Source organism: Antechinus flavipes, chromosome 3 (assembly GCF_016432865.1).
Source record: "Antechinus flavipes isolate AdamAnt ecotype Samford, QLD, Australia chromosome 3, AdamAnt_v2, whole genome shotgun sequence".
In the NCBI taxonomy this organism is placed as follows: Eukaryota; Metazoa; Chordata; class Mammalia; order Dasyuromorphia; family Dasyuridae; genus Antechinus; species Antechinus flavipes.
The window spans coordinates 623,751,147-623,775,533 of NC_067400.1; the positions used below are offsets into that span (position 1 = coordinate 623,751,147).

At 51.5% G+C, this 24,387-nt stretch overlaps 2 protein-coding genes across 2 annotated transcripts; one reads left to right on the forward strand and one right to left on the reverse strand.

Annotated features, from left to right (window-relative positions):
- The first annotated feature begins 739 nt into the window (after positions 1 to 739).
- LOC127557617 (leukocyte immunoglobulin-like receptor subfamily A member 6) lies at positions 740 to 19,649 on the forward strand. Its single transcript, XM_051990927.1, is given in 15 exon segments — positions 740 to 2,065; positions 2,325 to 2,360; positions 9,610 to 9,885; positions 10,061 to 10,216; positions 10,219 to 10,353; positions 11,545 to 11,710; positions 16,033 to 16,193; positions 16,453 to 16,488; positions 16,663 to 16,938; positions 17,113 to 17,406; positions 18,471 to 18,593; positions 18,669 to 18,711; positions 18,856 to 18,893; positions 18,991 to 19,043; positions 19,147 to 19,649. Coding segments are annotated over 15 exon segments (2,097 nt in total). The 5' UTR covers positions 740 to 1,950; the 3' UTR covers positions 19,336 to 19,649.
- Positions 19,650 to 20,015: 366 nt separating this feature from the next.
- RPS9 (ribosomal protein S9) lies at positions 20,016 to 21,565 on the reverse strand. Its single transcript, XM_051989708.1, has 5 exons — positions 21,454 to 21,565; positions 21,092 to 21,217; positions 20,857 to 20,979; positions 20,509 to 20,695; positions 20,016 to 20,253 (listed from the first exon to the last, which is right to left on the reverse strand). The coding sequence occupies exons 2-5, from the start codon at positions 21,186 to 21,188 to the stop codon at positions 20,076 to 20,078; spliced, it is 585 nt and encodes a 194-aa protein (XP_051845668.1). The 5' UTR covers positions 21,189 to 21,217; positions 21,454 to 21,565; the 3' UTR covers positions 20,016 to 20,075.
- Between the last annotated feature and the right edge of the window lie 2,822 nt (positions 21,566 to 24,387).

Genomic DNA, 24,387 nt, shown 5'->3' on the forward strand with positions numbered 1-24,387 from the left:
GTTTATTTTATATCCTGCAACTCAGCTAAAGCTGTTAATTATTTTAAGTAGGTTTTTGAATGATTTTCTAGGATTCTTTAAGTATACCATCATATATATGCAAAGAGCGATAGTTTTATCTCCTCATTGTCTACTCTAATTCCTTTAATTTCTTTTTTTTTCTTATTGCTAGAGCAAATATTTCTACTACATTATTGAATAATAGTAATAATGGGCATCCTTGTTTCAGCTCTCATTTTTTGGGGAATACACCTACTTTCTCCCCACTACAAATAATGCTTGTTGGTGGTTGTAGGCAGATGCTGTTATCATTTTAAGGAGAACTCCATTTATTCTTATACTCTCTAATGTTTTTAATAGGGTGCTGTATTTTGTCAAAAGCTTTTTCTGAACCTATTGAGATCATCATATGGTTTCTGTTCATTTTCTTATTGATATTGCCTATTATGCCAATAAGGAAACCAGCCCTGCATTCCTTGAATAAATCCCCCTTGGTCAGTGAATTATCTTCCTGATAAGTTCTTGTAATCTCTTTGCTAACATTTTATTTAAAATGTTTGCATCAGTATTCATGAGGGAGATTGGTCTGTAATTTTCTTTCTCTGTGCTGGCTCTTCCTGGTTTAGCTATCAGCATTATATTTGTATCATAGAAGGAATTTGGCAATCCTCTTTGACTTTTTTTTTTTCAAATAGTTTACACAATAATTGGAATTAGTTCTTCTTTAGATGTTTGGGAAAATTGACTTATAAATCCATCTGGCCCTGGAGTTTTTTTCTTAGGGCGTTCATTAATAGCTTATTTCTTTTTTCTAAAATGGGACTATTTAAGCAATTTATTTCCTCAGCTATTAATCTGGACAATCTATATTTTTGTAAGCATTCATCCATTGCACTTAGATTATAAGATTTGTTAGCATACAATTGGACAAAATAGTTCCTAATTTTTGCTTTAACTTCCTTTTTTGTAAACTTTTCTTAGCAAAGGCTCTTCAGTTGCCCCCACCTCCCAAAGAGAAGCCTAAAGCCCATTTCCAGTGGAAAAGCTTTATATATAATATTTTATATTAAAAAAAAACAAGGAAGCTGTATTTTCTGCTTGAATGTGTAATTTGTTGGTTATATCAATCACCCCAATTTACAGAAAAGGAAATGGAAGCCCAGAGAAATAACGTCTCTTATCCAGAGTCACACACAAGTACTGCATGGCAAGGGCAAGGACATGAATCCATGTCCTCCCATTCCAAAAACAGCCTCCATTCTGCTGTACCACATGCAGGTCCTCTTCTATCCTGAAACTCTGGGAAACTTCCCAAGACTTCACAGCTCGTCCTTTTGAAGGAAAGGAGAGATTGGAACAAGATATTCCAAAAGGCAAAAGATTGAGGTTTCCAAGCTGCGTGACTGCTGAAGTCTGCTCAAGAGAGCTGAGCCCTGAGATTTAAGGTGCCATGTGAGTGAATGCTTGTATACTTAAATGTATACATATGTGTATGTATAAAATTATACATTATTAATCCGAAATTAAACACGCAAAAGGGCATCTCGTGATCCTCTGCCTAATCACTACTGAATGACTTTACTTGACACAAGAGGGATAAAAGGCTCCATTCCCCAGACCTTGCTGTTGTGAAGCATGGGATCACTTGCTCTGTGTTTGTCGGCCCTTCCTCCACAACTTCTTCCTCTTCTCTCCTGGGCTTTCAAATGCAGCAGCCCGTGTAGAGATGGGTCCGCGGTGCTGCCCTCCACTCCATCCAGGTCTCTGGAATCATCGCTTTCTTACTGCTACTGGGACCATCCGCTTCCTTGCCCACAGGCCCATGGCCGTGTTCTCCGCCATTCCCCGGGGGACAGCCATCTCCTGAGACCCTGGTGCCTTTGACTCATCCCTGCAGCCCGATGAAGGAGAACGTCTCCTTCCACATTCATCACTGGGCGGGAGCAGGGCATGAACTTGGAGAAGGCCACTCTGACCACATCCTGTGGCAGGGAAGCTCCGCTAAGAGCCCAGCACTGGTCCTCGGGCACAATGGCCCCCGCGCTCGCTGCCCTGCTCGGCTTCGGTAAGTCCTGGGAAGTGGGAGAGCCGTGACTTCCAGAGGCAGACTCAAAGCTCCAGGGAGCCTTGAGATCACTGCCTGGACCCTGCAACCCATCCCGCAGAGCAGGAAACGCAGGGCCAGTGAGAAGGGGCCCAGCCAGCACACGAGCCGGGGTCCCCTGCTGTCTGGCTGCTCCTCTGCCCCCCCATCCCTGCCCCTTGGGTGTGGTGACAAACATGTGGCTTCCGGGAGCCGAGGCTAACGAGAGTCTGTCCTACAGGGCTGTGTCTGTGCTGGGAGACCTGGGCACAACAGGGTGAGTCCCTGCCCCAAAGCTTCCTGCCCCTCCTGCCTGCTCAGCACTGCGATCTGGGGGGAAGGAGGAGTAATGGAGGGGATGCAAGGGGGGTTCTGTGCTGATGGATGATTCTGGGAGGGAGCCTTGGGGGAGGGGCTGAGAGGGGATCTCGGGGCTGATTCTCTTCCAGGTGCATTGCCCAGACCCTCCCTCAGGGCTGAGCCGGGCTCGGTGGTCCCCCAAGGGCAGCCCGTGCACCTCTGGTGTAAAGGGCCCCCTGGGGCTGGGGTGTACCGCCTGAGGAAGAAAGAAACCAATAGTATTGTGGAGAATTTTCCAACTGGACGGGAAGCCCTGTTCATCATCCCTAACATGGCAGCAAGCTCTGCTGGGAGCTACCAGTGTCTCTACCAAAGCCAGTCAGAGTGGTCAGAGCCCAGTGAGCCCCTGGAGCTGACAGTGACAGGTGAGGAGGCTCCGGAGCCCCTGGCACCCCCCCCCCAGCGGTCCCTGAGGAAGCCAGGAGAGGGAGAGGGGGGAGGACCGGCTGCTGCTCTGCCCCTGGCCCTGTCCCGGCTCCAGTCTGGGCACAGAAAGGGGAGGCTCCTCCTGTTCTCAGTCCCGGCTCTCCTGCTCCTCCAGGGCTTTTCCAGCCACCCTCCCTCTCGGCCTGGCCCAGCTCCACAGTGGCGGAAGGACAGGCCGTGACCCTCCAGTGCCATTCGCAGCTGTCCCATGATCACTCTGTCCTGTACAAGGACGGAGCACAGGTCACCCAGGCCCCGGCCCAGACCCATGCAAGGGGCTCTCAGGCCATTTTCACCATTCCTGCCGTGACTTCTGCCCACGGAGGGACGTACCGATGCTACAGCTTTCAGAGTCGCTCCCCCCATCAGTGGTCAGCCCCCAGTGACCCCCTGGAGCTCAGGGTCACAGGTGAGAGACTTCGGCCCTCCCCCTCCCTCTCAGCCCTGCTAAGCTCCCTCCCTGGTCCTGGGACACCAAGCTGCCTGCTCAGGGCTCTGCCCCAGGGGTCCCCAGGGACCAGGAGGGCTGGGGGAGGAGGGGGGCTCAGAGGGAGGCAGGGAGGATCTGAGCAATGGGTGGGGCTCAGAGAAGGCCACAGACTTTGGGGCCTCTGCTCCCTGGCCCCTCTAGACCCTCCCCATTAGGTGCCAGTCCAGTTACCCACATACAGACAATATCTCCAGGTCCCAGGAAAGAGGGTTGAGGAGGCCAGAGCAGAGCCAGTGGGGGAGAGTAATACCCATGAGCCCCTCCCCCCTTCTCCCTCTTTGTTCCAGGAACCTCAAAGAATCCTCCCCTCCCCCACAGCCCTGGAGGCACCCAAGCTCTGACCCCCTCCCCACCCAGTGAGGGACCAGGTAACCTCAGCACAGGGACAATCTCTGTTCCTCTCCTGCTCCTGCAGCCTAAGCCAGGGCTGGGTCCCTCCTGTCTCGGAGCGTGAGGAGGGATGGAGGCCTGGGACACAGGCAGGAGGAACTCCAAGCTAGGGAAGCAGGAACATGGCTGCCAGGAAGGGGCTGGGGACGTAAGAGCAGAGATGGAGGAAACAGCCCCAAGCCTGCTCCCTTTTCTCTCTTCCTCATCAGTCCCCGGGGGCCTGCCCACCCCTCACCCACGCAGCCACAGCAGGGACTATAGGAAAGTTCTGCTTCTGCCATCCCTGGCATGGCCAGGCTCACACAGAGAGGAAGTGGCTGAGGTGGGATCTGAACTCGGCTCTTCCTCCCCCCAAGCTTCATGCTCTGCCCACTCCCTGGGCTGGTCCCAACATGGCGGGAGATGAAGAAGGAGGGGGAGGAGAGGAAGTGAGGGCAAGGGGAAGAGGGACCTGGGCCTGACTTGGGGGCCTGCAGAGGAAGCCCTGAGGGGGACGAGGAAGGGGGCAGGCTGCCTCAGCCCCTCCCTCAGGCTTCTCTCTCAGGGCCCCGCCCCCAGCCCCTTCCCCAGCCTCCCAGCCAGGGAGTGACCAGGACTCCCAGCCCAGGGACAGGGGCTGGGACCAGGCCTGGGGTGGGAGGAATCCTGCCCCCCCTGATGGGGGCCCGAGATCGGGGGGGGGCCGTGTCCCTCTCCCAGTGACTTCTCTCCCCTCCCAGGTCCTGCAGCCCAGGATTACACGCTGGGCAACGTCATCCGCCTCAGTCTGGCCGGCCTGGTGCTCATCCTCCTGGGGTTCCTGCTGGCTGAAGCCTGGAATAGCTCCAGGGGACGCCCAGGGGGGGCTCCCGCATCTTCTGACAGAAGGGAAGGTGGGGCTGGGGGGCCCTGAAGGCGTGGATCCCAAAGACTCCCGGAGTCCTGCCCACACCCAGACAGAGGCATTTGGGGGGGGGGGGTCTACACCAATCTCATCATTTGGTGGCGAGTGTCCACACCATCCCCATCAAGGGTACGGCAGGAGCCATCCACCTGAGCCTCCTCCCACACGCCTTTGGCCATCATGGCTCTGGGGGCCCTAGGCCCACCCTGACCAGCAGCAGGACCCCCTGCTTCCCCCACGACCTCTCCCAAATCAGATTCCCCACGCCCGGGACAAGCCTGCCCTCCGCTGGCCCCGCCCACAAACGCTCTCTGCCCGAGCTCTCCTCACGTCGCTGCCTGGAGTTGCAGACCCGGCTCCTGACGATCACAAGAAGGCATTTGCACCCTAGGGTTGCCTTAACTGATAAGACCTAAACACAAAAACAGAGGAAACATATTAATTTCACTCAAAAAATTGCCTAACAGACTCCATTTTTAACTAGGTTGATAGCATCCTCAATATACACTCTGACACTCCCAACGCCCAATATTTAATGGTTTCAGGAAATACAGTTCAACCTATGCCTTTAAAAAAAATTCCCAGTAGAAATAAAAACATTATTTGGGATTATACATTTTTATATATTTCCTTTTGAATCATGTTAGGAGAGAAAAATCAGAACAAAAGAAAAAAAAACACAAAAGAAAAAAAATGGAAGTAAAAGACAAAAAGTGAATATAACATGTGTTGATTCCGACTCCACAGTTCTTTCTCTGTGCCTGAATGGCATTTTCCATCCAAAGTTTACTAGGATTGTCTTGAATGTAACACTGAGAACCAAGTCTTTCATACTTGATTGTCACACAGTTGCTGTTATGGTGTACAATGTATTCCTGGTTCTGCTTGTTTCACTCAGCATCAGTTCATGTAACTCTTTCCAGGCCTTTCTAACATCGACAATTCATCATTTTTTATAGGACCATAATATTCCATTACATTCACATGCCAAAACTTATTCAGCCATTCCCCAATGAATGGGCATTCCCTCCATTTTTTTTTTTTTTTTTGCCACCACAAAAAGAGCTACTACAAATATTTTTACACAGGTGGCTCTTTTTCCCTCCTTTATCATTTCCTTGGGATACAGACCTAGTAATGATACTGCTGGATCAAGGGGATGCAGAGCCAGATAGTCTCTGGGCATAATTCCAAACTGCTCTCCAGAATGGTTGCATCCGTTCACAGTTCCACCAACAATGTATTACTGTCCCAGTTTTCCCACATCCCCTCCAACATTCTTCCCGATCTCTTCTTGTCATATTAGCCAATCTGAAAAGTGTGAGATTGTAGCTCAGAGACATTTTAAGTTGCATCTCTCTAATCAATAATGATTTAGAACATTTTTTATGTGACTATACATGATTTTAATTTCTTCATCTGAAAATTGTCTGTTCATACCTTTAACTGATTATCAACTGGAGAATGACCTATATTCTTATAAATTTGATTCAGTTCTTTATATATATTTTAAAACAAGGTCTTGATCAGAAACATTGGGTGTAAAATTTTTTCCCAGTTTTCTGCTTCCCTTCTAATCTTGGCTGGATTGGTTTTGTTTGTTCAAAAACTTTCTTAATTTAATGTAATCAGAGTTGTCCATTTTGATTTCATAATGTTCTTTAGTACTTCTTTGACCATAAATTCCTCCCTTCTCCAAAGATCTGATAGGTAAATTATCCTTTGCTCTTCTAACTTGTTTATGGTATCATTTTTATGCCCAAATCATGTACCCATTTTGACCTTATTTTGGTATAAGGTATGAGAAGTACATCTATGCTGAGTTTATGACATTATTTTCCAGTTTTCCCAGCAATTTTTGTAAAATCATGAGTTCCTCTTTCAGAAACTGGAGTTTGGGGTTTATCAAATACTAGATTGCTATAGTCATTGATTACTGTGTCATGTGCATCTCATCTAATTCCGTTGATCCTCCATTCTCTCTTAGCCAATACCAAATGGTTTGGATGATTCCTGCATTATAATAGCGTTATGGATCTGGTACTATTAGGGAACTGTTCCTTAATTCCCTTAGTAATTTTTTTTCTTTTCTTCTTCCAGATGAATTGTTACTATTTTTCCTAGCTCTGTAATTTTTGGGGAGTTTGATTGCTATGGCACTGAACAAGCAGACTAACTTGGGTACAATTGTCATTTTTATTATATTAGTTCAGCCTACCCATGAACAATTTCTATTTTTCCAATTGTTTAGATCTGACTTTATTTGTGTGAAAAGTGTTTTCTGATTGTGTTCATATAGTTCCTAGGCTTCTCCTGGCAGGGAGACACCCAAATTTTTTATTTTCTCTACAGTTATTTTACATGAATTTTCTCTTTCTCTTGATGCTGGAATTTGGTAATAAAATACAGAAATGCTGACAATTTGTGTGGGTTTATTTTATATGCTGCAACTCAGCTAAAGCTGTTAATTGTTTTAAGTAGGTTTTTGGATGATTTTCTAGGATTCTTTAAGCATACCATCACATGCAAAGAGTGATAGTTTTACCTCTGCATTGTCTACTCTAATTCCTTTAATTTCTTTTTTTTCCTTATTGCTAGAGCAAATATTTCTACTACATTATTGAATAATAGTAATAATGGGCATCCTTGTTTCAGCTCTGATCTTTCTGGGAATACATCTACTTTCTCCCCACTACAAATAATGCTTGTTGGTGGTTGAAGGTAGATGTTGTTATTTTAAGGAGAACTCTATTTATTCTTATACTCTCTAGTGTTTTTAATAGGGTGCTGTATTTTGTCAAAAGCTTTTTCTGAACCTATTGAGATCATCATATGGTTTCTGTTCATTTTCTTATTGATATTGTCTATTACACCAATAAGGAAACCAGCCCTGCATTCCTTGAATAAATCCCCCTTGGTCAGTGAATTATCTTCCTGATAAGTTCTTGTAATCTCTTTGCTAACATTTTATTTAAAATGTTTGCATCAGTATTCATGAGGGAGATTGGTCTGTAATTTTCTTTCTCTGTGCTGGCTCTTCCTGGTTTAGCTACCAGCATTATATTTGTATCATAGAAGGAATTTGGCAATCCTCTTTGACTTTTTTTTTTCAAATAGTTTACGCAATAATTGGAATTAGTTCTTCTTTAGATGTTTGAGAAAATTGACTTATAAATCCATCTGGCCCTGGAGTTTTTTCCTTAGGGCGTTCATTAATAGCTTATTTCTTTTTTCTAAAATGGGACTATTTAAGCAATTTATTTCCTCAGCTATTAATCTGGACAATCTATATTTTTGTAAGCATTCATCCATTGCACTTAGATTATAAGATTTGTTAGCATACAATTGGACAAAATAGTTCCTAATTTTTGCTTTAACTTCCTTTTTTGTAAACTTTTCTTAGCAAAGGCTCTTCAGTTGCCCCCACCTCCCAAAGAGAAGCCTAAAGCCCATTTCCAGTGGAAAAGCTTTATATATAATATTTTATATTAAAAAAAAACAAGGAAGCTGTATTTTCTGCTTGAATGTGTAATTTGTTGGTTATTTCAATCACCCCAATTTACAGAAAAAGAAATGGAAGCCCAGAGAAATAACATCTCTTGTCCAAAGTCACACACAAGTACTACTGCATGGCAAGGGCGAGATCTGAATCCATGTCCTCCCATTCCAAAAACAGCCTCCATTCTGCTGTACCACATGCAGGTCCTCTTCTATCCTGAAACTCTGGGAAACTTCCAAGACTTCACAGCTCGTCCTTTTGAAGGAAAGGAGAGATTGGAACAAGATATTCCAAAAGGCAAAAGATTGAGGTTTCCAAGCTGTGTGACTGCTGAAGTCTGCTCAAGAGAGCTGAGCCCTGAGATTTAAGGTGCCATGTGAGTGGATGCTTGTATACTTAAATGTATACATATGTGTATGTATAAAACTATACATTATTAATCTGAAATTAAACGCAAAAGGGCATCTCGTGATCCTCTGCCTAATCACTACTGAATGACTTTACTTGACACAAGAGGGATAAAAGGCTCCATTCCCCAGACCTTGCTGTTGTGAAGCATGGGATCACTTGCTCTTTCTGTGTTTGTCTGTCTTCCTGTCCTGTTTGTCGGCCCTTCCTCCACAACTTCTTCCTCTTCTCTCCTGGGCTTTCAAATGCAGCAGCCCGTGTAGAGATGGGTCCGCGGTGCTGCCCTCCACTCCATCCAGGTCTCTGGAATCATCGCTTTCTTACTGCTACTGGGACCATCCGCTTCCTTGCCCACAGGCCCATAGCCGTGTTCTCCGCCATTCCCCGGGGGACAGCCATCTCCTGAGACCCTGGTGCCTTTGACTCATCCCTGCAGCCCGATGAAGGAGAACGTCTCCTTCCACATTCATCGCTGGGCGGGAGCAGGGCATGACCTTGGAGAAGGCCACTCTGACCACATCCTGTGGCAGGGAAGCTCCGCTAAGCGCCCAACACTGGTCCTCGGGCACAATGGCCCCAGTGCTCGCTGCCCTGCTCGGCTTCGGTAAGTCCTGGGAGTGGGAGAGCCGTGACTTCCAGAGGCAGAATCAAAGCTCCAGGGAGCCTTGAGATCACTGCCTGGACCCTGCAACCCATCCCGCAGAGCAGGAAACGCAGGGCCAGTGAGAAGGGGCCCAGCCGCACACGAGCCGGGGTCCCCTGCTGTCTGACTGCCCCTCAGCCCCCCCATCCCTGCCCCTTGGGTGTGGTGACAAACATGTGGCTTCCGGGAGCCGAGGCTAACGAGAGTCTGTCCTACAGGGCTGTGTCTGTGCTGGGAGACCTGGGCACAACAGGGTGAGTCCCTGCCCCAAAGCTTCCTGCCCCTCCTGCCTGCTCAGCACTGAGATCTGGGGGGAAGGAGGAGTAATGGAGGGGATGCAGGGGGGGGTTCTGTGCTGATGGATGATTCTGGGAGGGAGCCTTGGGGGAGGGGCTGAGAGGGGATCTCGGGGCTGATTCTCTTCCAGGTGCATTGCCCAGACCCTCCCTCAGGGCTGAGCCGGGCTCGGTGGTCCCCCAAGGGCAGCCCGTGCACCTCTGGTGTAAAGGGCCCCCTGGGGCTGGGGTGTACTGCCTATGGAAGAAAGAAATCAATAGTATTGTGGAGGATTTTCCAATTGGGCGGGAAGCCCTGTTCATCATCCCTAACATGGCAGCAAGCTCTGCTGGGAGCTACCAGTGTCTCTACCAAAGCCAGTCAGGGTGGTCAGAGCCCAGTGAGCCCCTGGAGCTGACAGTGACAGGTGAGGAGGCTCCGGAGCCCCTGGCACCCCCCCCCAGCGGTCCCTGAGGAAGCCAGGAGAGGGAGAGGGGGGAGGACCGGCTGCTGCTCTGCCCCTGGCCCTGTCCCGGCTCCAGCCTGGGCACAGAGAGGGGAGGCTCCTCCTGTTCTCAGTCCCGGCTCTCCTGCTCCTCCAGGGCTTTTCCTGCCACCCTCCCTCTCGGCCTGGCCCAGCTCCACAGTGGCCGAAGGACAGGCCGTGACCCTCCAGTGCCATTCCCAGCTGTCCCATGACCGGTCTGTCCTGTACAAGGACGGAGCACAGGTCACCCAGGCCCCGGCCCAGACCCATGCAAGGGCTCTCAGGCCAATTTCTCCATCCCTGCCGTGACTTCTGCCCACGGAGGGACGTACCGATGCTACAGCTTTCAGAGTCGCTCCCCCCATCAGTGGTCAGCCCCCAGTGACCCCCTGGAGCTCAGGGTCACAGGTGAGAGACCCCGGCCCTCCCCCTCCCTCCCAGCCCTCTTAAACTCCCTCCCTGGTCCTGGACACCACACTGCCTGCTCAGGGCTCTGCCCCAGGGGTCCCCAGGGGCCAGGGGGCTGGGGGAGGAGGAGGGGGTTCAGAGGGGGAGAGTCTGAGCAATGGGTGGGGCTCAGAGAATGTAGACCCTGGGGCCTCTGCCCCTTGGCCCCTCTAGACTCCCTCGCCATCTGCCACTGCCCAGTTATGCTGGTCCCACATAGGACAATATGTCTCCTAGTTTCCAGGAAAGGGGTTCAGAAGAGAGGAGCAGAACTGGGGTATGGCCAGAGGGTAAATACCCGCAAGCCCCTCACCCTTTCCCTCTCCCTGTACCAGACACTTGCAGCACCCTCACCTCCCACAACACCCTGGGAATCCCCCAGCTCTGACCCCCTCCCCACCCAGTGAGTAACAGGCATCCTCAGCACAGGGACAGTCTCTGTTCCTCTCCTGCTCCTGCAGCCTAAGCCAGGGCTGGGTCCCCCCTGTCTCGGAGCGTGAGGAGGGATGGAGGCCTGGGACACAGGCAGGAGGAACTCCAAGCTGGGAAGGAGGAACATGGCTGCCAGGAAGGGGCTGGGGACGTAAGAGCAGAGATGGAGGAGGCAGCCCCAAGCCTGCTCCCTTCTCTCTCTGCCCCATCAGTCCCCGGGGGCCTCCCCCCCCTCACCCACGCAGCCACAGCAGGAACTATGGGGAGGGGGCTCTGCTTCTGCCATCCCTGGCATGGCCAGGCTCACACAGAGAGGAAGTGGCTGAGGTGGGATCTGAACTCGGCTCTTCCTCCCCACAAGCTTCATGCTCTGCCCACTCCCCGAGCTGGTCCCAACATGGTGGGAGATGAAGAAGGAGGGGGAGGAGAGGAAGTGAGGGCAAGGGGAAGAGGGACCTGGGCCTGACTTGGGGGCCTGCAGAGGAAGCCCTGAGGGGGACGAGGAAGGGGGCAGGCTGCCTCAGCCCCTCCCTCAGGCTTCTCTCTCAGGGCCCCGCCCCCAGCCCCTTCCCCAGCCTCCCAGCCAGGGAGTGACCAGGACTCCCAGCCCAGGGACAGGGGCTGGGACCAGGCCTGGGGTGGGAGGAATCCTGCCCCCCTGATGGGGGCCCGAGATCGGGGGGCATTGTCCCCCTCCCAGTGACTTCTCTCCCCTCCCAGGTCCTGCAGCCCAGGATTACACGGTGGGCAACGTCATCCGCCTCAGTCTGGCCGGGCTGGTGCTCGTCCTCCTGGGGGTCCTGCTGGCTGAAGCCTGGAATAGCTCCAGGGGACGCCCAGGGGGAGCTCCCGCATCTTCTGACAGAAGGGAAGGCGGGGCTGGGGGGCCCTGAAGGCGCGGATCCCAAAGACTCCCGGAGTCCTGCCCACACCCAGACAGAGGCATTGGGGGGGGGGGGTCTACACCAATCTCATCATTGGGTGGCGAGTGTCCACACCATCCCCATCAAGGGTACGGCAGGAGCCATCCACCTGAGCCTCCTCCCGCACGCCTTTGGCCATCATGGCTCTGGGGGCCCTAGGCCCACCCTGACCAGCAGCAGGACCCCTGCTTCCCCCCCCCCCCCCACCTCTCCCAAATCAGATTCCCCACGCCCGGGACAAGCCTGCCCTCCGCTGGCCCCGCCCACAAACGCTCTCTGCCTGAGCTCTCCTCACGTCGCTGCCTGGAGTTGCAGACCCGGCTCCTGACATTCACAAGAAGGCATTTGCACCCTAGGGTTGCCTTAACTGATAAGACCCAAACACAAAAACAGAGGAAACATATTAATTTCACTCAAAAAATTGCCTAACAGACTCCATTTTTAACTAGGTTGATAGTATCCTCAGTATACACTCTGACACCCCCAAGGCCAAATATTTAATGGTTTCAGGAAATACAGTTCAACCTATGCCTTTAAAAAAAATTCCCGGTAGAAATAAAAACATTATTTGGGATTATACATTTTTATATATTTCCTTTTGAATCATGTTAGGAGAGAAAAATCAGAACAAAAAAAAATGGAAGTAAAAGACAAAAAGTGAATATAACATGTGTTGATTCAGACTCCACAGTTCTTTCTCTGTGCCTGAATGGCATTTTCCATCCAAAGTTTACTGGGATTGCCTTAAATGTAACACTGAGAACCAAGTCTTTCATACTTGATCGTCACACAGTTACTGTTATGGTGTACAATGTATTCCTGGTTCTGCTTGTTTTGCTCAGCATCAGTTCATGTAACTCTTTCCAGGCTGTTCTAAAATCAACAATTCATCATTTTTTATAGAACCACAATATTCCATTACATTCACATGCCAAAACTTATTCAGCCATTCCCCAATGAATGGGCATTCCCTCCATTTCCAATTTTTTGCCTCCACAAAAAGAGCTACTACAAATATTTTTACACAGGGGGCTCTTTTTCCCTCCTTTATCATTTCCTTGGGATACAGACCTAGTAATGATACTGCTGGATCAAGGGGATGCAAAGTCAGATAGTCTTTGGGCATAATTCCAAACTGCTCTCCAGAATGGTTGCATCCGTTCACAGTTCCACCAACAATGTATTGCTGTCCCAGTTTTCCCACATCCCCTCCAACATTCTTCCCGATCTCTTCTTGTCATATTAGCCAATCTGAAAAGTGTGAGATTGTAGCTCAGAGGCATTTTGAGTTGCATCTCTCTAATCAATAATGATTTAGAACATTTTTTTCATATGACTATACATGATTTTAATTTCTTCATCTGAAAATTGTCTGTTCATACTTTAACTGTTTATCAACTGGAGAATGACCTAAATTTGATTCAATTCTTTATATATATTTAAAAACAAGGTCTTGATCAGAAACATTGGGTGTAAAATTTTTTCCCAGTTTTCTGCTTCCCTTCTAATCTTGGCTGGATTGGTTTTGTTTGTTCAAAAACTTTCTTAATTTAATGTAATCAGAGTTGTCCATTTTGATTTCATAATGTTCTTTACTACTTCTTTGACCATAAATTCCTCCTTTCTCCAAAGATCTGATAGGTAAATTATCCTTTGCTCTTCTAACTTGTTTATGGTATCATTTTTATGCCCAAATCATGTACACATTTTGACCTTATTTTGGTATAAGATATGAGAAATACCTCTATGCTGAGTTTATGACATTATTTTCCAGTTTTCCCAGCAATTTTTGTAAAATCATGAGTTCCTCTTTCAGAAACTGGAGTTTGGGGTTTATCAAATACTAGATTGCTATAGTCATTGATTACTGTGTCATGTGCATCTCATCTAATTCCGTTGATCCTCCATTCTCTCTTAGCCAATACCAAATGGTTTGGATGATTCCTGCATTATAATAGCGTTATGGATCTGGTACTATTAGGGAACTGTCCCTTAATTCCCTTAGTAATTTTTTTTCTTTTCTTCTTCCAGATGAATTGTTACTATTTTTCCTAGCTCTGTAATTTTTGGGGAGTTTGATTGCTATGGCACTGAACAAGCAGACTAACTTGGGTACAATTGTCATTTTAATTATATTAGTTCAGCCTACCCATGAACAATTTCTATTTTTCCAATTGTTTAGATCTGACTTTATTTGTGTGAAAAGTGTTTTCTGATTGTGTTCATATAGTTCCTAGGTTTCTCCTGGCAGGGAGACACCCAAATTTTTTATTTTGTCTACAGTTATTTTACATGAATTTTCTCTTTCTCTTGATGCTGGAATTTGGTAATAAAATACAGAAATGTTGACGATTTGTGTGGGTTTATTTTATATCCTGCAACTCAACTAAAGCTGTCAATTGTGTTAAGTAGGTTTTTGGATGATTTTCTAGAATTCTTTAAGCATACCATCATATATATGCAAAGAGTGATAGTTTTATCTCCTCATTGTCTACTCTAATTCCTTTAATTTCTTTTTTTTCCTTATTGCTAAAGCAAATATTTCTACTACATTATTGAATAATAGTAATAATGGGCATCCTTGTTTCAGCTCTGATCTTTCTGGGAATACATCTACTTTCTCCCCACTACAAATAATGCTTGTTGGTGGTTGAAGGTAGATGTTGTTATTTTAAGGAGAACTCTATTTATTCTTATACTCTCTAGTGTTTTTAATAGGGTGCTGTATTTTGTCAAAAGCTTTTTCTGAACCTATTGAGATCATCATATGGTTTCTGTTCATTTTCTTATTGATATTGTCTATTACACCAATAAGGAAACCAGCCCTGCATTCCTTGAATAAATCCCCCTTGGTCAGTGAATTATCTTCCTGATAAGTTCTTGTAATCTCTTTGCTAACATTTTATTTAAAATGTTTGCATCAGTATTCATGAGGGAGATTGGTCTGTAATTTTCTTTCTCTGTGCTGGCTCTTCCTGGTTTAGCTACCAGCATTATATTTGTATCATAGAAGGAATTTGGCAATCCTCTTTGACTTTTTTTTTTTTCAAATAGTTTACGCAATAATTGGAATTAGTTCTTCTTTAGATGTTTGAGAAAATTGACTTATAAATCCATCTGGCCCTGGAGTTTTTTCCTTAGGGCGTTCATTAATAGCTTATTTCTTTTTTCTAAAATGGGACTATTTAAGCAATTTATTTCCTCAGCTATTAATCTGGACAATCTATATTTTTGTAAGCATTCATCCATTGCACTTAGATTATAAGATTTGTTAGCATACAATTGGACAAAATAGTTCCTAATTTTTGCTTTAACTTCCTTTTTTGTAAACTTTTCTTAGCAAAGGCTCTTCAGTTGCCCCCACCTCCCAAAGAGAAGCCTAAAGCCCATTTCCAGTGGAAAAGCTTTATATGTATATTTATATTAAAAAAAAAAAAGGAAGCTTTGTTTTCTGCTTGAATGTGTAATTTGTTGGTTATATCAATCACCCCAATTTACAGAAAAGGAAATGGAAGCCCAGAGAAATAACGTTTCTTATCCAGAGTCACACACAAGTACTGCATGGCAAGGGCGAGATCTGAATCCATGTCCTCCCATTCCAAAAACAGCCTCCATTCTGCTGTACCACATGCAGGTCCTCTTCTATCCTGAAACTCTGGGAAACTTCCCAAGACTTCACAGCTCGTCCTTTTGAAGGAAAGGAGAGATTGGAACAAGATATTCCAAAAGGCAAAAGATTGAGGTTTCCAAGCTGCGTGACTGCTGAAGTCTGCTCAAGAGAGCTGAGCCCTGAGATTTAAGGTGCCATGTGAGTGGATGCTTGTATACTTAAATGTATACATATGTGTGTGTATAAAACTATACATTATTAATCCGAAATTAAACACGCAAAAGGGCATCTCGTGATCCTCTGCCTAATCACTACTGAATGACTTTACTTGACACAAGAGGGATAAAAGGCTCCATTCCCCAGACCTTGCTGTTGTGAAGCATGTGATCACTTGCTCATTCTGTGTGTGTCTGCCTTCCTGTCCTGTTTGTCGGCCCTTCCTCCACAACTTCTTCCTCTTCTCTCCTGGGCTTTCAAATGCAGCAGCCCGTGTAGAGATGGGTCCGCGGTGCTGCCCTCCACTCCATCCAGGTCTCCGGAATCATCGCTTTCTTACTGCTACTGGGACCATCCGCTTCCTTGCCCACAGGCCCATGGCCGTGTTCTCCGCCATTCCCCGGGGGACAGCCATCTCCTGAGACCCTGGTGCCTTTGACTCATCCCTGCAGCCCGATGAAGGAGAACGTCTCCTTCCACATTCATCACTGGGCGGGAGCAGGGCATGACCTTGGAGAAGGCCACTCTGACCACATCCTGTGGCAGGGAAGCTCCGCTAAGAGCCCAGCACTGGTCCTCGGGCACAATGGCCCCCACGCTCGCTGCCCTGCTCGGCTTCGGTAAGTCCTGGGAAGTGGGAGAGCCGTGACTTCCAGAGGCAGACTCAAAGCTCCAGGGAGCCTTGAGATCACTGCCTGGACCCTGCAACCCATCCCGCAGAGCAGGAAACACAGGGCCAGTGAGAAGGGGCCCAGCCAGCACACGAGCCGGGGTCCCCTGCTGTCTGGCTGCCCCTCTGCCCCCCCATCCCTGCCCCTTGGGTGTGGTGACAAACATGTGGCTTCCGGGAGCCGAGGCTAACGAGAGTCTGTCCTACAGGGCTTTGTCTGTGCTGGGAGACCTGGGCACAACAGGGTGAGTCCCTGCCCCAAAGCTTCCTCTGCCCCTCCTGCCTGCTCAGCACTGCGATCTGGGGGGAAGGAGGAGTAATGGAGGGGATGAGGGGGGGGTTCTGTGCTGATAGATGATTCTGGGAGGGAGCCTTGGGGGAGGGGCTGAGAGGGGATCTCGGGGCTGATTCTCTTCCAGGTGCGTTGCCCAGACCCTCCCTCAGGGCTGAGCCGGGCTCGGTGGTCCCCCAAGGGCAGCCCGTGCACCTCTGGTGTAAAGGGCCCCCTGGGGCTGGGGTGTACCACCTGTGGAAGAAAGAAATCAATAGTTTTGTGGAGAATTTTCCAACTGGACGGGAAGCCCTGTTCATCATCTATAACATGGCAGCAAGCTCTGCTGGGAGCTACCAGTGTCTCTACCAAAGCCAGTCAGGGTGGTCAGAGCCCAGTGAGCCCCTGGAGCTGACAGTGACAGGTGAGGAGGCTCCGGAGCCCCTGCACCCCCCCCCAGCGGTCCCTGAGGAAGCCAGGAGAGGGAGAGGGGGGAGGACCGGCTGCTGCTCTGCCCCTGGCCCTGTCCCGGCTCCAGCCTGGGCACAGAGAGGGGAGGCTCCTCCTGTTCTCAGTCCCGGCTCTCCTGCTCCTCCAGGGCTTTTCCTGCCACCCTCCCTCTCGGCCTGGCCCAGCTCCCCAGTGGCCGAAGGACAGGCCGTGACCCTCCAGTGCCATTCGCAGCTGTCCCATGACCGGTCTGTCCTGTACAAGGACGGAGCACAGGTCACCCAGGCCCCGGCCCAGCTCCTTGCTCAGGGCTCTCAGGCCAATTTCTCCATCCTTGCTGAGAACTCCACCCACGGAGGGACGTACCGATGCTACAGCTTTCACAGTCACTCCCCCCATGAGTGGTCAGCCCCCAGTGACCCCCTGGAGCTCAGGGTCACAGGTGAGAGGCCCCGGCCCCCTCCTTCCAGCCCTCCCCGGTCCTGAGGCCTCCAGAGCAATGGGTGGGGCTCAGAGAATGCAGACCCTGGCGCCTCTGCTCCCTGGCCCACTCCGCATTCCGCATGTCCAGTGACATTCTCCTGGGCGCAGACCGTTTGCTGGGACCCAGGACACATCCTGGAGGGCCTGGGGCACCGGGAGGACTGAGGGTGGGCTGGGGCTCGGCAGTGCAGAGGGAGGGGGCAGGAGTCTGCTTCCCTCTAACCGTTCCCACCTCGTGTTCATACTCCCATTGTACAGATGGTAAAGTGCGGGCCAGAGCGGGGAGGGACTTGCCCAGCACCCACAGAGGGCGAGCCAGGCAGAGCTGGGGGTCACCCCCTCCTGCTGAGCTTCCCCTGGGAAGGTGATCCTCAGAGGTCACCGAAGGGCTCCCCTGGTAGGGGAGGCTCTGGCTTTTCCCTCTTCCCTGACCTCATTCTTCTCCCCCTTCTCCCCCCTCTGGACCTTTGCCCAAGCTGTGTTCAACACTTGGCACATTTTCCTGATAAAAAATGTCTTTCCTGAAATCCCCTTTAATCCCTCATCATGTGACACAGGCGCTGCTGTTATATCCATTTTACAGATGAGTAAACTGAGGCAAAGGGGGTAGAGGGCCTTGCCAGGGTCCCACAGCTAGCAAGTGTCTGAGGCTGGACTGGACCTGGCTCCAGGTTCAGGGCTCTGTGGGCTGAGCCAGCCCAGTCCTCCCCAAGGCGCCTCCGTTTGGGGAAGGGTCCAGGCTGGGCCTGCGTTCCCCTCCTTGGCCTTCTCGGCTGGCCTTCCCCACGGCCCCCCCACCCTGGGCGCCGGGGGAGCCCTTCAGTGCTCGCCTCCTGTCTGCCGGCCTGCGCGGAGGGGCGGGGAGGGGAGACGCGGAGGGAAAGCCGGCGGGCACGGCAGGCCAGAACTCCTGGGGTTGGGCCCCGCCAGCACCAGGCCAGGCCCTCGAGCCTGCAGGGCTGGGTACCCAGCTCTGAGCCTCCCAGGGACCGCCGGCCTTAACATGGGCCCCACCCCCTCCAGCTTCAGCCCCAGCTTCCTCGGGTCTCACGGCAAACATCCTGCTGGGCGCCTCTGCGCTGCTCATCCTGCTCTTCCTCCTCTTCCTCTTCCTCCTCTGCTACCGCTGTCATCGCGCCAGAATCAGTGAGTTCTTGGGGCTGGGGGCGGCGGGCGCGGGGCCTGAGCCCCAGGGAAGGCTGACCCCGACTCTCCCCACAGGCAGTGGGAGCAGCGGGGCAGAGGGCAAGAAGACCCCCAAGAGGTAGGAGCCCCAGATAGACCCTCCCCCACCGTACCCGCCCCCCTTCCCCGACCCTCCCCCACCGCACCCGCCCCCCTTCCCAGCCCCTCCCCCACCGCACCTTCCCCCCCTACCCCCCTCACTCTGTGCCTTCTGGTTCCCCAGCTCAGACCCAGCTGCAACCCCCATGGAGGAGACGCTGTGTGAGTGAGGGGCGGGGCGGGAGGGGGAGGGGCTGGGAGAGGGAAAGGCCTGGCCCTGGGCAGAGCCGGGTCCTGAGCCCCTGCTTCTCTGCCTCAGACGATGCTGTGGAGGATGGCGGGCAGACAGAGGCGGCGCGGGAGGACACAGCCGTGAGTCTCTGAGCTGGGCGGGGGGAGGAGGTTCACGTGCTCACACCCTGCGGGAGGTGGGCTCAGGGCCCTCCCCCGCTCAGCCCCTCCTCTCCTCCCGCAGGCTCCCCCCGGGGAAGACCCTCAGCAAGTGACGTACGCCCGGCTGAAGCTCAAGGCCGGGGCTCAGGACCTTCCCCGCTCGGGCCCAGGGGCTTCCTGCCTGTACGCCGCCCTGCCCCGAGCCGAGCCCGGGAACCAGGAGGGAGCAGCCTGGGGCGTGCCCAGTGCGGCCCAGCGGCCCGGCATCTAACCGGCCTCCAAGGGCCGCCGGCAAGCCCCGGTCCCCGCTTTCCTTTGTACCCCAGCGCTTAACCAGGGGCTGGGCAGTCAGAGGGATGTAAGGGGGAAGCCCCTTCGCGCCCAGCACTGCACAGATGGGAAGGCCCCCGGGGTCTCCCGGAGGAAATGATCCCAGACCGACTCGGAGCCGGAACCCCGCCGCCCCCCCGGGACTGGAGCGGGAGGAGGCCTCGGAGGCCAGCTGGCGGGACGCTGGACAAGCGCAGCCCAGGGTGAGGGGGGCGCGCTGAGGGGCACCGCATGAATAAACGCGCCTCAGCTCCACGTCTCCCGCGATTGATCCGCAGCGAGGGCGGCCGTTCCCAAGGCTCGGCCGGTCTCCCCGCCTCGGCGCTCCCTCCCCCCGCCCCGCTGAGTGCTCCCCATCCTCCAAGCCGCCACGAGCGCCTCTCCGGCAGCCCCGGCCCCTCCTCACCGCGCGGAGCCCGCCGCCATCCCAATCTTCCCCCGCCCGTTTCCTCGACTGAGGCCCGAGGGTCAATGGGGTCCGGGTGGGGGAGGTGGCAGGAGCGCCCACCCTCCCCAGGAGAGACCACTGCCGGGGTCTCCCGCCAGACTCCTTCCCCCGGGCTCCAGGGGAGTGTGGGGATCTGCCCTGCCCCGCCCTCTGCCCTCCAAGACTGCAGGCGCTTCCTTAATCAAAGAGCTTTATTCCACTCCGAGGTACTTTGGGGAGGGGAGGGATAACACTTAATCTTCCTCTTCGTCGTCCCCGGTGCCCGCCCCTCCCTGGCCCTTCTTGGCGTTCTTCCTCTTGACCCGGCCGGCTCGGCCGCCGCCGTAGGGCGAGCGCAGCGAGAAGTCGATGTGCTTCTGGGAGTCCAGGCGCACGATAAAGGAGGGGATGTTCACCACCTGCTTGCGGACCCTGCCGGGGAAGGAGAGGGAGGCGTTCGGGGGCGGGTCTTGGGCGGGGCGGGGGGAGGGAAGGGGGACGTGCTGCGGCCCCGGGCACCACCCTCGCCCCCACCCCCACGCCCCCTCACCTGCCGGCCCGGCCCGAGAGCGCCTTCACAAGGTGTACGGCGGAGCCGCAGTGAGCCTTGCGCAGGGGGGGAAGGTAAGGCCCCCACGTGATCACCTGCAGGGAGCTGGGGGGGCGGGGGAGGGGGCTCGGCCGCACCTGATGTGCCTCTGGCGGATCAGGACCCGCGCGTGGTGGATGGACTTGGCCAGGCCCAGCTTGAAGACCTGCGTCTGCAGGCGCCGCTCCAGGAAGTCCTCGATCTTCAGGCCCAGGATGTAATCCAGCTTCATCTTGCCCTCGTCCAGGACGCCGATCCGCACCAGCCTCCGCAGGAGAGCATTACCTGGGGGGCGGGTCGGCCAAGTTATTGGACGGGGCCGCCCCTCCCCCGCGGGGGTCAACGGGGCACAGCGCGAGGCGGCCCTTACCCAGCTGCGGAGAGGCCGTCAATTTGGCACCGGGGGCCTCCCCCTCCCCCAGCATGGGCGTCCCCCGCCCGCTCACCCTCAAAGAGGCGCCGCTGGTCCTTCTCGTCCAGCGTGAGCAGCTCCCGCGCAGCCTTGCGGATCTTAGCCAGTGTGAACTTGACCCGCCACACCTCGCGCTTGTTACGGAGCCCGTACTCACCTGGGGGGGAGTGAGTAGAGCACGTGGGTGGAGGAGCCCCGCCGTGCCCCGCGCCCTCCCGGCCGCCGTAGAGCCCCCCTTTCCCCGCCCCCCTCCCCGGCGGGCCGCTGACCGATCAGCTTCAGCTCCTGGTCCAGGCGCGACTTCTCGAAGGGCCGCCGCGGCGTCACGTACGTTTTCCGACATACCCAGCTCCTGGCGACCGGCATCTTGGCCTAGCAGAACGGTCTGACGGCGCCTGTGCGTGGGGAGAGACACGCGGCTCAGCGTAGGCGCTACGGCGCCTGCGCGCGGGGCGGGGGAGGGGAGAACTCGGAGACCCTGACAAGCACTAGCGGACGGGAAGGAGGCCGAAAGTGCGCTCGTCGGGCTTTCGGGGAAGGGGAGGGTGGTGGGGGAACCTCCGCGGGGAGCTCCGAGTGCCGGCTCCCGCGCTCTCCCATGCTCCCGAGTGCCCGGCCACCACGCGCTCACCTACGGCAAGATCCCGAGCCGACCGGGAAAGGACTCGGCCCAAGGGCGTGCGGCCCTTAAAACTCCGGGGGCGGTGCTATTGGCGTCATCGCGCCGGCGCAGTGCTGGCCAACAGGAAGCGAGCGTCCCGCAGAGGCGTGGCCAGACGCGGAGCTGAGTCCAACCCCCTCCTCGGCGCTGCCCCGCCCCTCCCCCCGCCCCCAGGCTCGGTTCTAGGGAATGACCGATGATAACATATGTTTTAGAAATTTATATAAAAATAAATAGGTGATGGGGGAGGGGCCGGGCAGGAGCTGTTGAGTGGACCGAGAAAGGACTCAGGTAGAAAGGAACCTCTGAATTGGTTCAGAAGAACTCCTCCCTCCTCCCGCCCCCCCAGGCAAAGGTGAAGAGGTCGCGCTCTGCAAGCAGGTCAGCACACGCCGGGGACCCCCGCACGCCAAGCCGCCAAAGCTCGCGACGGCGTCCCCCGTGCCTCGCGAGCAGAGCTCAACTTTAAAAGCCGGGAGATGTTGGGGTTCGCGGCGTCATCTGCAGGGGGTCTCAGAATTTGTAGGGCAGAGGTTTTGTCGGGCGGCCAAGAGTGGGCTGAACGGCGCGGGAAGTTGGCGATTGTTGCTTAGCAGGCTGACTGACCCCAAAAGCAGTGCCATGGACTGGGGGGCCGAATTCCTCGAAAAGCTGGGGGGTTGGGGAGGCTCAGATAAATCCTTTTATAAGGGAATAGAGGAGGGGTTTGTGATGGGACACAGGGAAGTGGGAAGAAGAGGCCCCTGAGGCCCAGCTGATCCCATCAGTGCTCCTCCCTGCGTGCCTGGGTGTATCTGCAGCGACCAAGCTTCCCCTGCCCATCTGGGCTACCGGGACACGAGAAAGCAAAGGGAGGGGGCGGGAGGAAGCGGGAACAAAACCAGGACCACACAAAGTTACTGTGCTGGCCGGGATGTTCTAAACGCCCCTGGGCGCAATCTCCAAGCGGGTGGGAACTGGGCTCCAGCCCGGAGAGCCTTCTTGGAAGCCCTAAAAAGGATTTAAAAACTCAAGTAAGAGAGGGAGAAAACTTGGGAAAAGAAACGAGAGCCAGCTTAGTAAAGGAAGGACCTTTAAAAGTAGAATTAGCCCCGTGAGAAAGGGGGTACAAGAGCGAACTGAAACATTACAAACCAGAACTGGGCAAATGGAAGCTAATGGCTCTGAGACAGCAAGAATTAAACTAAAAAATAAACTAGAGAAATTTAAAATAACTTATGGAAAAACTACCGAGTAAGAAAATAGACCCAGGAGAGGTCATTTTAAGTATTGGACTACCTGAAAGCCATCATCAAAAAAAGAACCTAGAAAACATCTTACAAAGAAATCATCAGAGAGAGGATCCATCATAAATGTGGAAATAATGTTTAGAAGGATGGCACATGTTTAACCTATATTGGATTACTTGCTGTTGAGGGCAGAAAGGAGGGATAAAAATTTGGAATACAAGGTTTTGCAAGGGTGAATGTCGAAAACTATCTTTACATGTATTTTGAAAAATAAAAAGCTATTATGTGTGTGTGTGTATATATATATATTTTTTAAAGCAGGGGCAAAATAGTCATTGAAAGAATCAATCCCCCCTGAAAGACATCCCACAAGGAAAATTCCAAGAAATAATGTAGCTTAATTCCAGAACTATAAGGTTAAGGAGAAAATACTACGATCTGCAAGAAAGAAACAATTCAAACATCAAAAACCATAGTTGGATTACCCAAGACTTAGCAGCATCTACAATAAGGATTAGAGAGCCTGGAATACCATATTCTAGAAAGCAAAGGAGCTTGAATTATAATCAAACAATGAATTATCCGGCATAATCTTTCAGAGAAAGAGTTGGCTCTTCGATGAAATGGGGGACTTTCAATCATTTGTCATAAACTAAACACAAAATGTAATCTTCAAATATAAGACTCAAAGAAGCATAAAAAAGGTAAAAGGAAAGAGAAAAATGTTATTTAAAGGTTAAAACTTTTACATACCTACATAGGAAGATGATACTTGTAATTCTTGAGAACAGTTATTGGGACAATTAGAAGGGGTATACATAAGAGCGTTTGAGTATAAATTGACTGATGTGATGATATAAGACAAAAAAGAGTGGAAAAAAGGATTGTTCTCTGAGAAGACAAAAGGGGAGGTCAAATGGGACAAATTAGATTACATGAAGAGGCACAAAAGACCTATTATAATTAGAGGGAAAAGAAGAGAAAGGGATAAACGTTGTCTAAAGCTTAATCTCATCAATGTTAGCTCAGAGGTAATAACATTCATATTCGATTTTCAAATTTTATCTCACTATATAGGGAAGTAGGAAAAAGGGGAAAGAAAAGGGAGGGGCTGAAAAGAAATAGGAGACAGAAAGGGATGGGAAAAGGAAGGAAAGAAATAGCAGAAAGAGGTAAGAGAAGGGAGGAGGGCTGATAAAAGAGAGGGGCTGGTCAGAAACAAAACCCTGGTGAGGAGGGACAGGGTGGAAAGAGACAAAAGTATAATCAGGAGAAAATAGGATGAAGGGAAATACACAGTTGATCATAACTGAATGCAATTTGGATGAACTCTCCCATAAAATGGAAGCAGAGAGCTTAGAATGGATTAAAAACCAAAACCCTAAAATATGTTGTTTACAAGAAACATTTTTGAAACAGATATAGAGAGTAAAGGTAAAAGGCTAGAGCAGAACATATTAGGCTGCAGTTTTAAAAAAAAAAAAAAAAAAGGGAAGGGGGTAGCAATCCTGATCTCAAAGGAAAAGCAAAAATCTAATTAAAAGAGATAAGGAAACATCTAGATAAAAGATAGCATAGACAAATGAAGTTATATCAATACTAAACATGTATGCACCAAGAGGTACAGTGTCCAAACTCTTAGGAGAAGCAAAATCAAAGGAAGAAATAGAGAGTA

Excerpts from the sequence above, each read along its gene's own strand:
- RPS9 (XM_051989708.1), bottom strand. The coding sequence starts at position 21,188 with ATGCCGGTCGCCAGGAGCTGGGTATGTCGGAAAACGTACGTGACGCCG. Across the intron at positions 20,696-20,856 it reads CCAGCGGCGCCTCTTTGAGG|GTAATGCTCTCCTGCGGAGG; the intron begins GTGAGCGGGCGG and ends CCCGCCCCCCAG. Across the intron at positions 20,254-20,508 it reads ATCCGCCAGAGGCACATCAG|GGTCCGCAAGCAGGTGGTGA; the intron begins GTGCGGCCGAGC and ends CTTCCCCGGCAG.